The sequence below is a fragment of the Lemur catta genome, chromosome 1 (genome assembly GCF_020740605.2).
Source record: "Lemur catta isolate mLemCat1 chromosome 1, mLemCat1.pri, whole genome shotgun sequence".
Taxonomy (NCBI): Eukaryota; Metazoa; Chordata; class Mammalia; order Primates; family Lemuridae; genus Lemur; species Lemur catta.
The window spans coordinates 149,125,583-149,137,671 of record NC_059128.1 but is presented as its reverse complement, the minus strand read 5'-3'; the positions used below and the strand labels follow the sequence as shown (position 1 = coordinate 149,137,671).

Sequence of the window (12,089 nt, the reverse complement as noted above, 5' to 3'; positions counted from 1 at the left end):
AGTGACAGATCATCTCTCAAACAAAAAGTGCCATCAATTCAGTTATAGCCAAAAAATAATCTGAGTTTCACAAATTCCTGAATGAAAGATACAAATGTTGTCCCCCTATTGGGAGTATTTTAAAACTTTATTGTGTATTAATGGGTTTGAAATGCAAAAGCCTAAAAAACTAGGACAGAAGGATGGAATTTCAAGTATGTCAACGTGCTTCCATACAACAGAAGTTAAATGACTACAATTTACCTCCCTTTGCCCATACCCCAGTCAATGGCATCAGTAACAGCACACAGCAACAGAGTACCTACCATGTGCATCCTGCCAATAGTTAACTCTAGCACAACCACAATCCTAAGGGGAGATGGTTAATTCCCATTTGGCAGATGAAGATACCAGGGCTCAAACTGTTAAAATTAAGTACCTTATCCAAAATCACACAGGTAGCAAATGACAGAGCCAGGATCCAAAGTCACATGAATTTAACTGAAAAGCACACTATTCCTAATATAAAACAGTGCTGTTGTTTTTTTTTATATTATGACTTACTGAAGAAAAAAGGTATTTCTGCTTCTAGAGGTCACTGCTATTTTCAGAAGAGAAAGAAAAATGATTTAATACATTCTTCTCTATGGGCTTCCTCTGAATGATGGGTGGATATGTTCCTATTCTGAGTCTACCTCAAAGTACTGAGAGTAAAGTTTGTTTTAGTATACTGATAATTTCTTCTCTACTGGAATAAATAATGATAGCTGTGCCTCTTAACATTTAGATCTTGTAAATGTATTTTAAGATAAACTTTACAACATAAAATTTGAAAAAGAAAAGAACGTATGATCAAGTAAGTATGTTAAGCAAGGTAGTTTAAGATTTTTTCCCACCCTGTGATATCAGAATTTCTCATTTTTGGGAACAAATTAGAAGGGGTCACTTAGGAATAAAAAACATTTCATAAACACTTCCTTATAGCATTTGGAAGGAACTCTAATGAAAACTATAAGGAACTCTAATGAAATCCTCTCTTCTTACAGATGAGGAAACTGAGGCCAAAGTCACAGTCACAAAGATTAGTGGTAACATGGACTAACCCAAGCCTCCCAAAAGAATACAAATCAACCTCCTCAAGAGCTCAACTCCCCTTACCTCTTAGAGTAAACAGAATAAGAAAAAAATGGAAGAATAACTTACTTACAAGAATATCCTAACCACCTGACTCAGTGCTTGGCACAGAGAAGGTTCTCAAAATGTTTGAGTAAGTACTTCAACTTGGTGAAACAAAATCCTTGTGGGCGCAAAATTTCTATCAACTACTCTTCTCCCTCTACCATTTATGAACTTTAAACACCTGGAACTTATAGTTAGTTGAAAATTGAAAATTCGTATTCTATATACATTTTAAGCCTATTTCTTTTCATAAGTCTTAAGCCTGAATTATAATGACTATTCTCTGCAGCTCACACTTTCTCTATACCTAAACACACTCTGACAAGATCTGTCTTGATGGCAAACGTACACATCTGAAAAATAGACCTATTTCATAAAAGGTTTAAAAGGCCAACAAAGACAAAGATTCTGTAAACAAAATCTTATTTTTTACCTACTACTGCCAGGAATCTCACTTGAGGTATTTGCAAAGATGCAGTCTTGTTATACAGTTATACACATCTTCCAATCATATTATTTGTTAGACTATTTTTCTCTTTTTATGTCTTTAGGCAAAAAGCTTGTTAGCCCATGGCTTCCTCCCAGTTCTCTTCTCACTCTATAAACATACCACTTGGCTCATGGCTGTAATCCTAGCACTTTGGGAGGCCAAGGCAGGAGGACTGCTTGAGGCCAGGAGTTTGAGATCAGCCTGAGCAAGAGATAAACCCTGGCTCTACAAAAAACAGAAAAATTAACTGGATGTGGTGGCATGTGCCTGTAGTCCCAGCTACTCAGGAGGCCAAGGCAGGATTGCTTGAGCCCAGGAGTTTGAGGTTGCTGTGAGCTACGACAATGCCACTGCACTCTAGCCTGGGCAACAGAGCAAGATCCTGTCTCAAAGAAAACAAAAACAAACAAAAAAGACCCACACTACTTAAAAGTGAGCATTCACTAAGTGCATACCACCCTCCAATGCATTCCCATCCTGCAGCTAAGCGACCTTCCTGAGAAACTTCCTGAGAAACAATCTCGTTATGCCACTTTCCCTCTTAAGACCTTTCAGGGGATTCTAGTTAATGATATGCATGCTGAAGTATTTACAGGGAAGTGTACTGATATCTGCAACTTACTTTGAAATGCATTAAAAAAATGGGTCACTAAGTAGGGCACATGTGATAAAGCAAGTGTATTTAAATGTTAATGGTAGAATCTAGGCTGGGATATATGACTATTAACTGTTTAGTTCCTTCAACTTTTCTGTATGTTTGGAAATTTTATAACGTGAGAAAAAAACATTCAGGGTTTTCTTACTGTTCTTGTGGGCAAAGAGCAAAATGTAAAAGTCAACATTTCTTACAAAGGCCCCCTTACCTTTCCAGCTTAACTTTCACCATGTCCCATGCCCCACATGGTAGGTTCTAGACACCCGTAATTTCTTTCAGCAACTTTTTCTAGTGTAGCAGAGGCCTCATTCTCTCCCAACCCTAAATCTTCATATACGCTGTCACTTCTCTCTCAAATAGCCTTCTCTTCCCCTCACCTGGGAGAACCCTAGCTTATCCTTCTGGTTTTTAGGAAGCTTTCTTTTGACTCCACAAATTTAAGTACCCTCCTCTGTACTCCCAATAGCATATTGCACATCTAGGATATAGCACTGTAGAGGGTCATCTTATTTTGTGTGTTTCCTCCAATAGATTGTAAATGTATTTAAATCTGTCCCCTTCATTCAACAAATACTCTGTGGGCAGGTTCTCTTAACAGTAAGCAGGATATAAAGTCTTTGCTTTTAAGGAGATCACAGACAAGAAATTGTCCTGTTCTTCTCTAACAGGCACTGTTCCTGCTTGCTCACCAAAAATAGAAACCATGCCTTATGCATAGAAAATCCTTTATCAATGTTCATATCTTTAATCACAACCACAGGTTCCATTTTCATAATGTACCTCATCTGTAACGGCTTGTCCTGGGCCTTTACCACAATCTATTAAAATTATTCATTACTCATATCTATAAAACTCAAGTGGCCACCTCTCATCAATGACAGATTAATAGTGTAAGCTCTAAATACATTTCTCCTTCACTAAACTTAGGGAAACTTGTTCCAGTCATTGAACTGAGTTGTTGGTCCTTAGCTGCCTTACCATGACCAAACTGGATTATGTTTGAAGATATTAAAAAGTCCACCATTAACCCTTTCTCTTTATTCTACTATGCAATTAGAAGGATTAAAAAATGTTAAAATTCAGGATGGCTGTATTTTGGCATTGATGGACATTTAAAAATAATCTTTAATTGCAAATCATTCAAGAAACAAAAGCCACTAAATTATAAGTTATTTTGGGTGGAGAAAAAACCATGGAGCCTAATAGTCTGAGGAGTAAAATAAAACAAAATAAAAATAAATAATTACGGGCTGGGCGCGGTGGCTCACGTCTGTAATCCTAGCACTCTGGGTGGCCGAGGCGGGTGGATCGCTCGAGGTCAGGAGTTCAAGACCAGCCTGACCAAGAGCGAGACCCCCATCTCTACTAAAAATAGAAAGAAATTATCTGGCCAACTAAAAATATATATAGAAAAAATTAGCCGGGCATGGTGTCGCATGCCTGTAGTCCTAGCTACTCAAGAGGCTGAGGCAGAAGGATTGCTTAAGCCCAGGAGTTTGAGGTTGCTGTGAGCTAGGCTGATGCCACGGCACTCACTCTAGCCCAGGCAACAGAGCGAGACTCTGTCTCAAAAAATAATTAATTAATTAATTAATTAATTACATATGTACTTTATTCCAGACAATATACCTTCAAAGTGGCAAGTACAGCAATGGGACTTGTGTGGCTTCAAACTATGCTGAAAAAAGTCATCTGTCTATCTTCCTTTCCTTGGCCTTCAGCTGGCAGTGAAAGAGACACACCAGCTTTAAGTCTGCCAGCCAAACAGTTAATGATCTGTAAACATACACTTACACAAGCAGAGAGTTCCTGTTTAAACAGACTAGATTGAAAGCTCTTCTGTAAAGAACGCTTTAGGTGATGATGTTAAATTTATTCTCAAAATATTGTAGCTAAATATGTATTTTTACTTATTAGATTTTCTTAAAGAGGGCACATTTTAAAGGTATTTTTAAAATAAACCAAAATATTTCATTAGCTTGATACTACAATAATAAAGCTATTTTCATGTCTACATGCAGGTGCTAGGAAACTTATTCTGTAAAGGACCAGACAGTAAATATTTTAAGCTTTACCAGGCCACACAGGTCTCTGTCACATATTCATCTTTGTTTTGTTGTCCCTAACTCTTTAAAAATGTAAAAACAAAACAAAACAAAACAAAAAAAACCATTCTTAGCTTGCTGGCCACTCAAAAATAGCCAGTGGGCCAAATCTTGTCCTACTGGATAGACCAAAGGAGGAAAAGTTTGTTGATAAAGCTATAGTGAAATTCTCCACAGTAAATAAGCCTGTTTTCCAAATTATTCATCTAAATCCTGTCCAAATAAGTCACTCTCTGTCAGCCAAGTATAAGTACTTAACAGAAATTCAGTTTTACCATAAAGTGACAATGGCCATCAATTTTCACCTTATCAGCTCAAATTTGAAGACCAAATTGATTACAAAAGAAAATTTCAACTGCTCATACCAGTAATCCCAGTACTTTGGGAGGCCAGGTGGGAGGATCTCTTGAGCCCAGGAGTTTGAGACCAGCCTGGGCAGCATAATGAGACCCTGTCTCTACAAAAAATGAACAAATTGGCTGTGTGTGGTGGTGCACACTTATAGTCCTAGCTACTCAGGAGGCTGAGGTAGGAGGATTGCTTGAGCCCAGGAGTTCAAAGCTGCAGTGAGCTATGACAGTGCCACTGTACTTTAGCCTATGTGACAGAGTAAAACTCTGTCTCTTCAAACAAACAAAAAAACTCAAACACCATACAAAAATCACTGAACAGTATATGGATAAAGGTAAAGGTGTACTCATGTTACTGTTTTATCTGCCTGACAGATCTCTAATTCAACAACAGGATGAAATATCTACCAATTTTATAATAACAATTAACAAATTAAAAATGTGAAGATTTAGAGGATGTGATTTCTAACTGCAACACTGTCATCATTAGCTGCGGGCAAGTCAAGTAATTCCGTTTGTGCCCCAACTTCTAAATGGAGGGGAGTAAGATCAGACCATCTCTAGGGTGATGGATTTAAAATTCTACAACTATTATCACCCTTTACTACTATTACTTCTTTAAGTAACGGGGTGATCTATTAGGCTGCCTCAAACTCCTGGGCTCAAGGGATCCTCCTGTTTCAGCCTCCCGAGTAGCTGGTACTACAGGTGCACACTACCGAGCCTGGCTAACTTTTTAGAGATGGAGGTCTTGCCATGTTGCTCAGGCTGGTCTTGAATGCCTGGCCTCAAGCGATCCTCCCGCCTCTACCTCCCAAAGTGCTAGGGTTACAGGCATGAGTCACCCCTCCCAGCCTGCATTACTTTTATAATTTAAAACAGTGAGTTCCAATTTTGGGAAGGTGTCTTAACATAATTTCTTTTGGTGCTTTTAATCCCATGCAGTATGAAATAATCTCAGTTTACAGGTCAGGCGGTTATAATTTGCCCACAATTCCACAGTATCAAATGGCGGGAAGGGCTAACTCCAGATTTTGTGCTTCTAGGTCAAGATTCCTTCTACCATACCTGCACTACCTCGGTCCTTTTCACCAGGTTCTAGACCCTGTTCTCCTCTCAAACCTATTTAGCAAAATTTTACTCAGATACCACCTTTTCCACAAAATCTTTCATAACCTATTTAGCAATTATTTCACACCAACATATTTGATTTTGATTTTTAACATTTTTAAGTCTTTTTTTTTTTTTTTTTTAAAGAGGCAGGGGTCTCACTATGTTGCCCAGGCTGGATTCCAATTCTTGGGCTCAAAGGATCTTCCCACCTCAGCCTCCTGAGTAGCTTGGACTACATGTATGTGTCACGACACCTGGCTTACTTTAAGTTCCCCAAAGGAGTTTATAAGCTCCTGGAGGGCAGGAATCGAGTCTTAGCCCTACTTACCCCTACTTACCCCAGGTGACTTAGCAAAGTGTTTTATGCAGAGCATGCCTCTAATAAATATTTGATGAACAAAGAGGTAATCTGTGAGGTCCTTCTAACAGCCACTACATTGATTTTACTATACAAATAAAGAAAATAAGGCCCAAAAAGGTTAACCTGGGGTCACCCACTTATTAGTGACAGAGCATGCCAAATGTTGGTCTTTTCTTTTTCCTAATTCAAGGCTCCTTTCTGTCTTGCATTTTCTAAGTGCTTTTGCTGACATTTTCTCCCACATGGACTTCATACTAGTTGCATTACTGCTCTACTGCCTTACATTTGTGATTTTCCAGCTCTATTTTCTGTTTTTGACAATAGCACTGGGGGAAATATTATATGAACTCCTCTAAACAATTCTTAAACCTATGTTTAAACTATACTGCTACCTGGAATAACAATGATATTTTAAGAAAAAGCTGTTTGTCATTCATTCAATACACATTCACTAGCACCTATTGTGTGCCAACACCACATCCCACTAACCAGAAACCTCTATTAACTGGCATCTGTGATTTTATTGATAAAATTGATTCCCATAATAACCTAACACAGAGGCTCACAAACTTCAGGCTGTAGGTCAAAACTGGTCTGCTGCCTGTTTTTTGTAAATAAAGTTTTATTGAAATTCTGCCATGCTCATTCATCCTGTATTGTCTATGGCTGTTTTGGGACTGTAAGAGCAGAGTTGAGTAGTTGCAACAGAGACCATATGACTCAAACAATGCCTAAACTATTTACAATCCGGCCCTGCACAGAAAAGTTTGCAGATCCCAACCATTTTAAGATTCTAATACGCCATCTTACTCTCAAAACATTTTACATTTGGTATATTTTCAGTAGTTGTAACACATAATAAACAATTTTATGTTAATCCTTCAAAAATCACCAATTCAGTATCATATATATGGTTACATTCTATTCTTTGCATCTTATTCTCATAATCATTCATGCCAGAAGATAGCATTAAAATACTTCAACTAATTAAAATCTGTTTCCCATAAGTCATGGATCTTTAATCCCAGCTCCTCACAAGATTAACAGTTCCAAAATGAACGCTAATTATTTTTAAAATCAGCCCTCTCATAGAAAGCCCTTAGAAACACTCCCCTGACTGTTGTAAGTTACTTACTAGTTCCATTGTGTATATCTTGAGGTTTCCTACTTGCAATAACTCAAGCATAACACAGGCCAGAGTTTTGATCTTGAGTTTAAAAGAAAAAAAAAAAAAAGATCTTCACATATACTTCTTGATGATGTTTCATAGAACTTTTTTGGCTACACAGTACCCTGTATTAATGACTTCAGGAAATAAACAATATAGTGACTCTAGATTTCTTCCCTGGGTAGAATTAAATAGCCTATGTCTATGTTAATTAATTAAAACTCAGCTGCAATATGCCTTAAAACATTTCTTTAAAAATATTTAATAACTCAAAAGATTTAATAGAACAAAAAATTATACAATGTTAGATCAGATAAGACTTAGGAGATCACTAAATTCTAATAGGTTAATTTGCAGATGAGAAAGATGAGGCTTAAATGACTTGGTAACGTGTCAGCTAGTTTTTATTAATTTACACTGACAGCAAATCCTAAAGTCAGGCATTGTGCTGGGGACAAGGATTACATATATATCTTTGCTGAATTCAGTAATCTAAATCAATGAGATTTTTTGCACTGAAAAAGATACACTCAAGAGAATCAGATAAAATTCCTTAATAGCTGCTAGGTATCCTCTTACTTTTCCTATAAAGAAAGCTCTTTTCCCATAGGGGGATAGTTCAGTATACAGATTAAGAGTACTGGCTCTGGGAGCCAGACTGCACATTTTGAATCTTTATTTTGTCTCTTTCTGGCTCTGTAACCTTAGAGCAATTTACTTAACAGTTCTGAGTCTGTTTCCTGATCTTTAAGGGAATAATCAGAGTATGTAAATAATCCTTACCTGATTAGCACATGCAAGTGCTCAATGTGAGGTATTATTATTGTTATTTTCCTTAGGGAGTTTTCTTATCAAAACATGGAAAAGTAATCAAGATATGGAGAAATTGCCCTTAAAGGCAACTATTAAAATATAATTATAATCAATTATAATAAAAAGTGATTAAATATAAAGGGTAAAGAAGAAAAAATAGTTCTTAAAAGGATAATTGTAAGTTAGATGCTACTTAAAATACATGCACAAGTCCCACTTTTAATATTAAAAACAAACTTTACTGAAACCTATGTTCAAAATCTTTCAAGCACTAATGTCATAGTCTTTCTGGATTTTACTAGGAGTCTGGCCTATACAGATTAGATGATTGCCTAAACAAAAATTAAAGATTTCCTTCACAATAATTACCAGTACTTTTGTTCAAAGACAGCCTTTGAGCAGGAAAAGTTTTGTACCTGGCACTTTCTCCCTTGCAGGGACTTCTATCAAGTTGCAAAGCCATGCCAGCCAGAGTCACAGAACACAGGAATCTTACAGCTGGGTGACCTTGGAAAATTCAGTTAACAGGTCTCTAAAAATTCATTACCTCATCTATAAATTGGTACTAACATCCACATTCCAGATTGAGGAGGGGAGGTAAAATAAGTTTTCTATGAAAATGCTTTCAGAATGGCCCTTACACATACACACATTTCTAGTCCTGACCCCTTTCTCCTATTAGGAGAAGTCCTGTAGCAAGCTACGGTTAAATTGTAATTTGTGTATGTGTGTGTGTTTGGGAGGGTGGTAGTAGTGGTACATAGTCCTTTACCATCACTCCTATTCTAGGTTTCTGGAAATATAAAGCCTTATTATAGCCTCGGATTTGGTTTTTTAAGTACGGGACTCCAGAGACCACTTCAAGTCAGGAAAAACATGTTAGGGCCAAACATCCTCCTGCCTGGCACCCTCAAACTCATGACAAAGAAAACCACAATCCCTATTTGTATATTTCTTTCCTCCACCAACAAAGACTGAAATGCTGCCATAATATATAATGGTGAAATATCTTTAGAGATATTTTAGACAATTAATCTTATTTATGTAATCAGTATAAAATTTAGTTGTTAGCTTCTACCAGAGCTGAAAAGGACTTGAACAAAAATCCCAATAGTATTGAAAGAAAAATATTAAATTTTAAGCTCATAAAACCTGATACCAGATGGCACTTTATGAACTATTAAGCTCATTAAAAAAAGGAAATTTATATCACTGAAGAGCATTCAAAAAAAAAAAGGAAATTTAATCTATTTTAGTATGAAGGAGTGGTGGAATCTGGGATCTCTAAGAACACTCAGTCTCATGCACTGTTCCAGTGTCAAAAGAAAGGTTAAAAAAAAAAAAAAAAAAGCACAACCTCAGTGCAAATTAGGTACAACAAGAAATGAACAAAACTGTCACTTTTGTTTCACCACAAACAGAACCACCTATGTAACATCTAATATACAGGAATAACTGGAGGGAATTTGTAAAATGAAAATTCAAGAATCTTATCTTTATAATGGCAGTATTTGAAAAACCTTATTTAACTTAGAGTAATTAAAATATCCATTTCAATGACCTGAAATCCATTTTAGTTTAATAATTAGTAGTAAATTGTTTGAATGGGTAAATTAAAAACACTTTTTGAATTCTTTTTGCTTTTGGACCCTAACTCATCTCTGCCCTATCAATATCACTTATGTCAACACTAACTAGATTTCTACAAAGACAGTTCTGATCACAATATTTTCTAGTTAAGATAAATCCATCACAAAAAGTCACTATGCTGTTACCACTTTACAAACATTATCTTATTCAATCTTCCCCAAAACCCTAGCAGGGAGGAATTATTATTTCTATAACATCCATTTTAGAGATGAAGAAACTGAGGTTTATAGCTGTGAAGCAACTTAAGACCACAGGGCTTGTATGTGACAGGGCTATGATTTTAGGCCAATAGGCAGTAGGTACTTTCAGTCACATTAAAAAACAAAGGTAAAAACTAATTTTTCAATTAGTTCCATCTAACTTTAAAGAATGTCAAGAATCACGTATTCTAGCTTGGCTGCAGTTCGTTTAAAAAATTAATTTTTTTCTATCTAAACATTCATATTTAACCAGGGACCCTATCAAGTTACATTTGACTTCTTTGTTTCCTTTTATTTTTAGATGTACATAATAAGGTCTTGAGACACCAATATCAAAGTTTTAAAATTTAATCACCACCTTAGAAGCCAAACTTTAATATCTCCCATATAAAGAGTATGGAAGAAATCTCTCCTGTAAATGATTCAGGAGCTAAGCCTGCAAAAATCAGAACCTACTAATTGTTCTCCCTCAATCCTCTACTCCTACCCAGTCACTAAAGAAACAAAATACCCAACTTACAGAGAAACGAGGAAATACAGAACAATCAGGAGAACTGAAACATCAGACTATTTCTCCTTATTATATCCATTTGGCCAAAGGGACTGAACTACAAAGGTGTTATTCTATTGCCCTTTACAAATTGCAGAATTATAAGTGACAGTTAAAAAGGCAGCTGCAACATGAGCACACTGGATTCAAGAACGCTGAATCCAAAACATTTATCACCAGGTCTCAGTTCTAGCTTCTCTGTCAATTATACAAAGAGGCAGCTATTAAATATTAATGGCATGCCATTTGCACTAGAGCTCTTAAAAAGAGCCTTCTGCTACCAATTTTTGTTATGAAAGAAAAGATGTTTTTATTTTCTGGGTAAACCCCAGCCCACTAGAATCCCTCAGATGAGCTATCCTATTCTTTCCTTCCCAGGGGAGGCTGACAGGGCCACCTCCACATCCCGGGGAGGAGGAGGAGGGACCTGAGGGAAGGCGGGTGCCCGCAGGTCCGGGGTAGGGGTCTGGGGTGTCCCTTCTCCCTCACCGGTCAGCGACAGGTCGGTACACGGGGCGGGGCCGGGCACGGCTGTCCGCACAAAGAGCGAGCGAGCTGGCAGGCGGACCTGGACCACAGCCGGGGTGGGGACCGGACGGGGTGGGGCGAGGCGGGGGACACTTACCCAGCAGCAGCACGTTCTTCCCCGCGGGGAGCTTGGAGCGCGAGCGGGTGGAGACCTCGCTGAGGATGCAGGACCTAACCGGGAGCAAGGCGCACGCTGAGGCCGGGGGCCGGGGGCCGGAGCCGCAGCGCGGGAGGGACAGACCCGGCCTCGGCGCGCCTAGGCAGGGGCTGCCGAGAACGCGGTGGCCGGGCCCCGCGCCGAGCTCTGGCGGGCACGGGATCCCGAGGCGTCCGCAAGGCCGGGAGAGCCAGCGGGGGCTCAGGGAGGGGTGGGGTCGTTACCAAAGGTTCTGCCCGTCCTCGTCGTCGCCTGCTGCGGCGCCGCCGTTGCCCGACGCTAGTTCGTTGGCCAAGGAACCGCCCGTGTAAGTCGAGGCTAATCCCGGCGGAGAGGAACCGAAGGAGCCGACTCGCCCCATGGCCGCCATCTTGCTCGGGAATCACTCCTCTCCCGGCAAGGCTGAATGAGCGAGGCAGCGAAGACCGCGGCGGCGAAGGCGGCGGGAACCCGGATATGGGGCGTTCAGCGCACGGGAGCAGGGCGGAGCCTGCGGGGGCGGGGCCCGGGCCCTGCCGGGACTGACGAAGGGAGCGAGGCCGGACTGCGCATGCGCTGCGGGCAGCCGGCGTAGAGATGCTGCGCTTGCGCGGGCGAGGCATCGGACTGCTGTGCTGCAACCTCAGGTTCTCTGATCGCATCATGTTGAAGCGCTTTCTTCCCGCGCACCTGCAGCCGGGGGCTGCCGCGGGGAAGTGCGGGTTGAGTGTGTCAGGTGAACAGTGCCGCTCCCTTCTACTCTTGGGTCAGGTCCGGGAACCCCCCAGCCGGCGCGGAATTTCTGCACTGTC

The 12,089-nt window shown here is 39.6% G+C and overlaps 1 protein-coding gene across 1 annotated transcript in view; it reads right to left on the bottom strand.

Annotated features, from left to right (window-relative positions):
• Window positions 1-11,821, bottom strand: part of DYNC1LI1 (dynein cytoplasmic 1 light intermediate chain 1) — a 35,222-nt gene extending 23,401 nt beyond the window's left edge. Inside the window, exons 1-2 of the mRNA XM_045537508.1 lie at window positions 11,523-11,821; window positions 11,239-11,312 (exon numbers count right to left, since the gene is read on the bottom strand). Coding sequence (XP_045393464.1) covers window positions 11,239-11,312; window positions 11,523-11,668 — 220 coding nt within the window. The 5' untranslated portion in view covers window positions 11,669-11,821. The remainder of the gene's footprint in view (window positions 1-11,238; window positions 11,313-11,522) is intronic.
• Window positions 11,822-12,089: the final 268 nt, after the last annotated feature.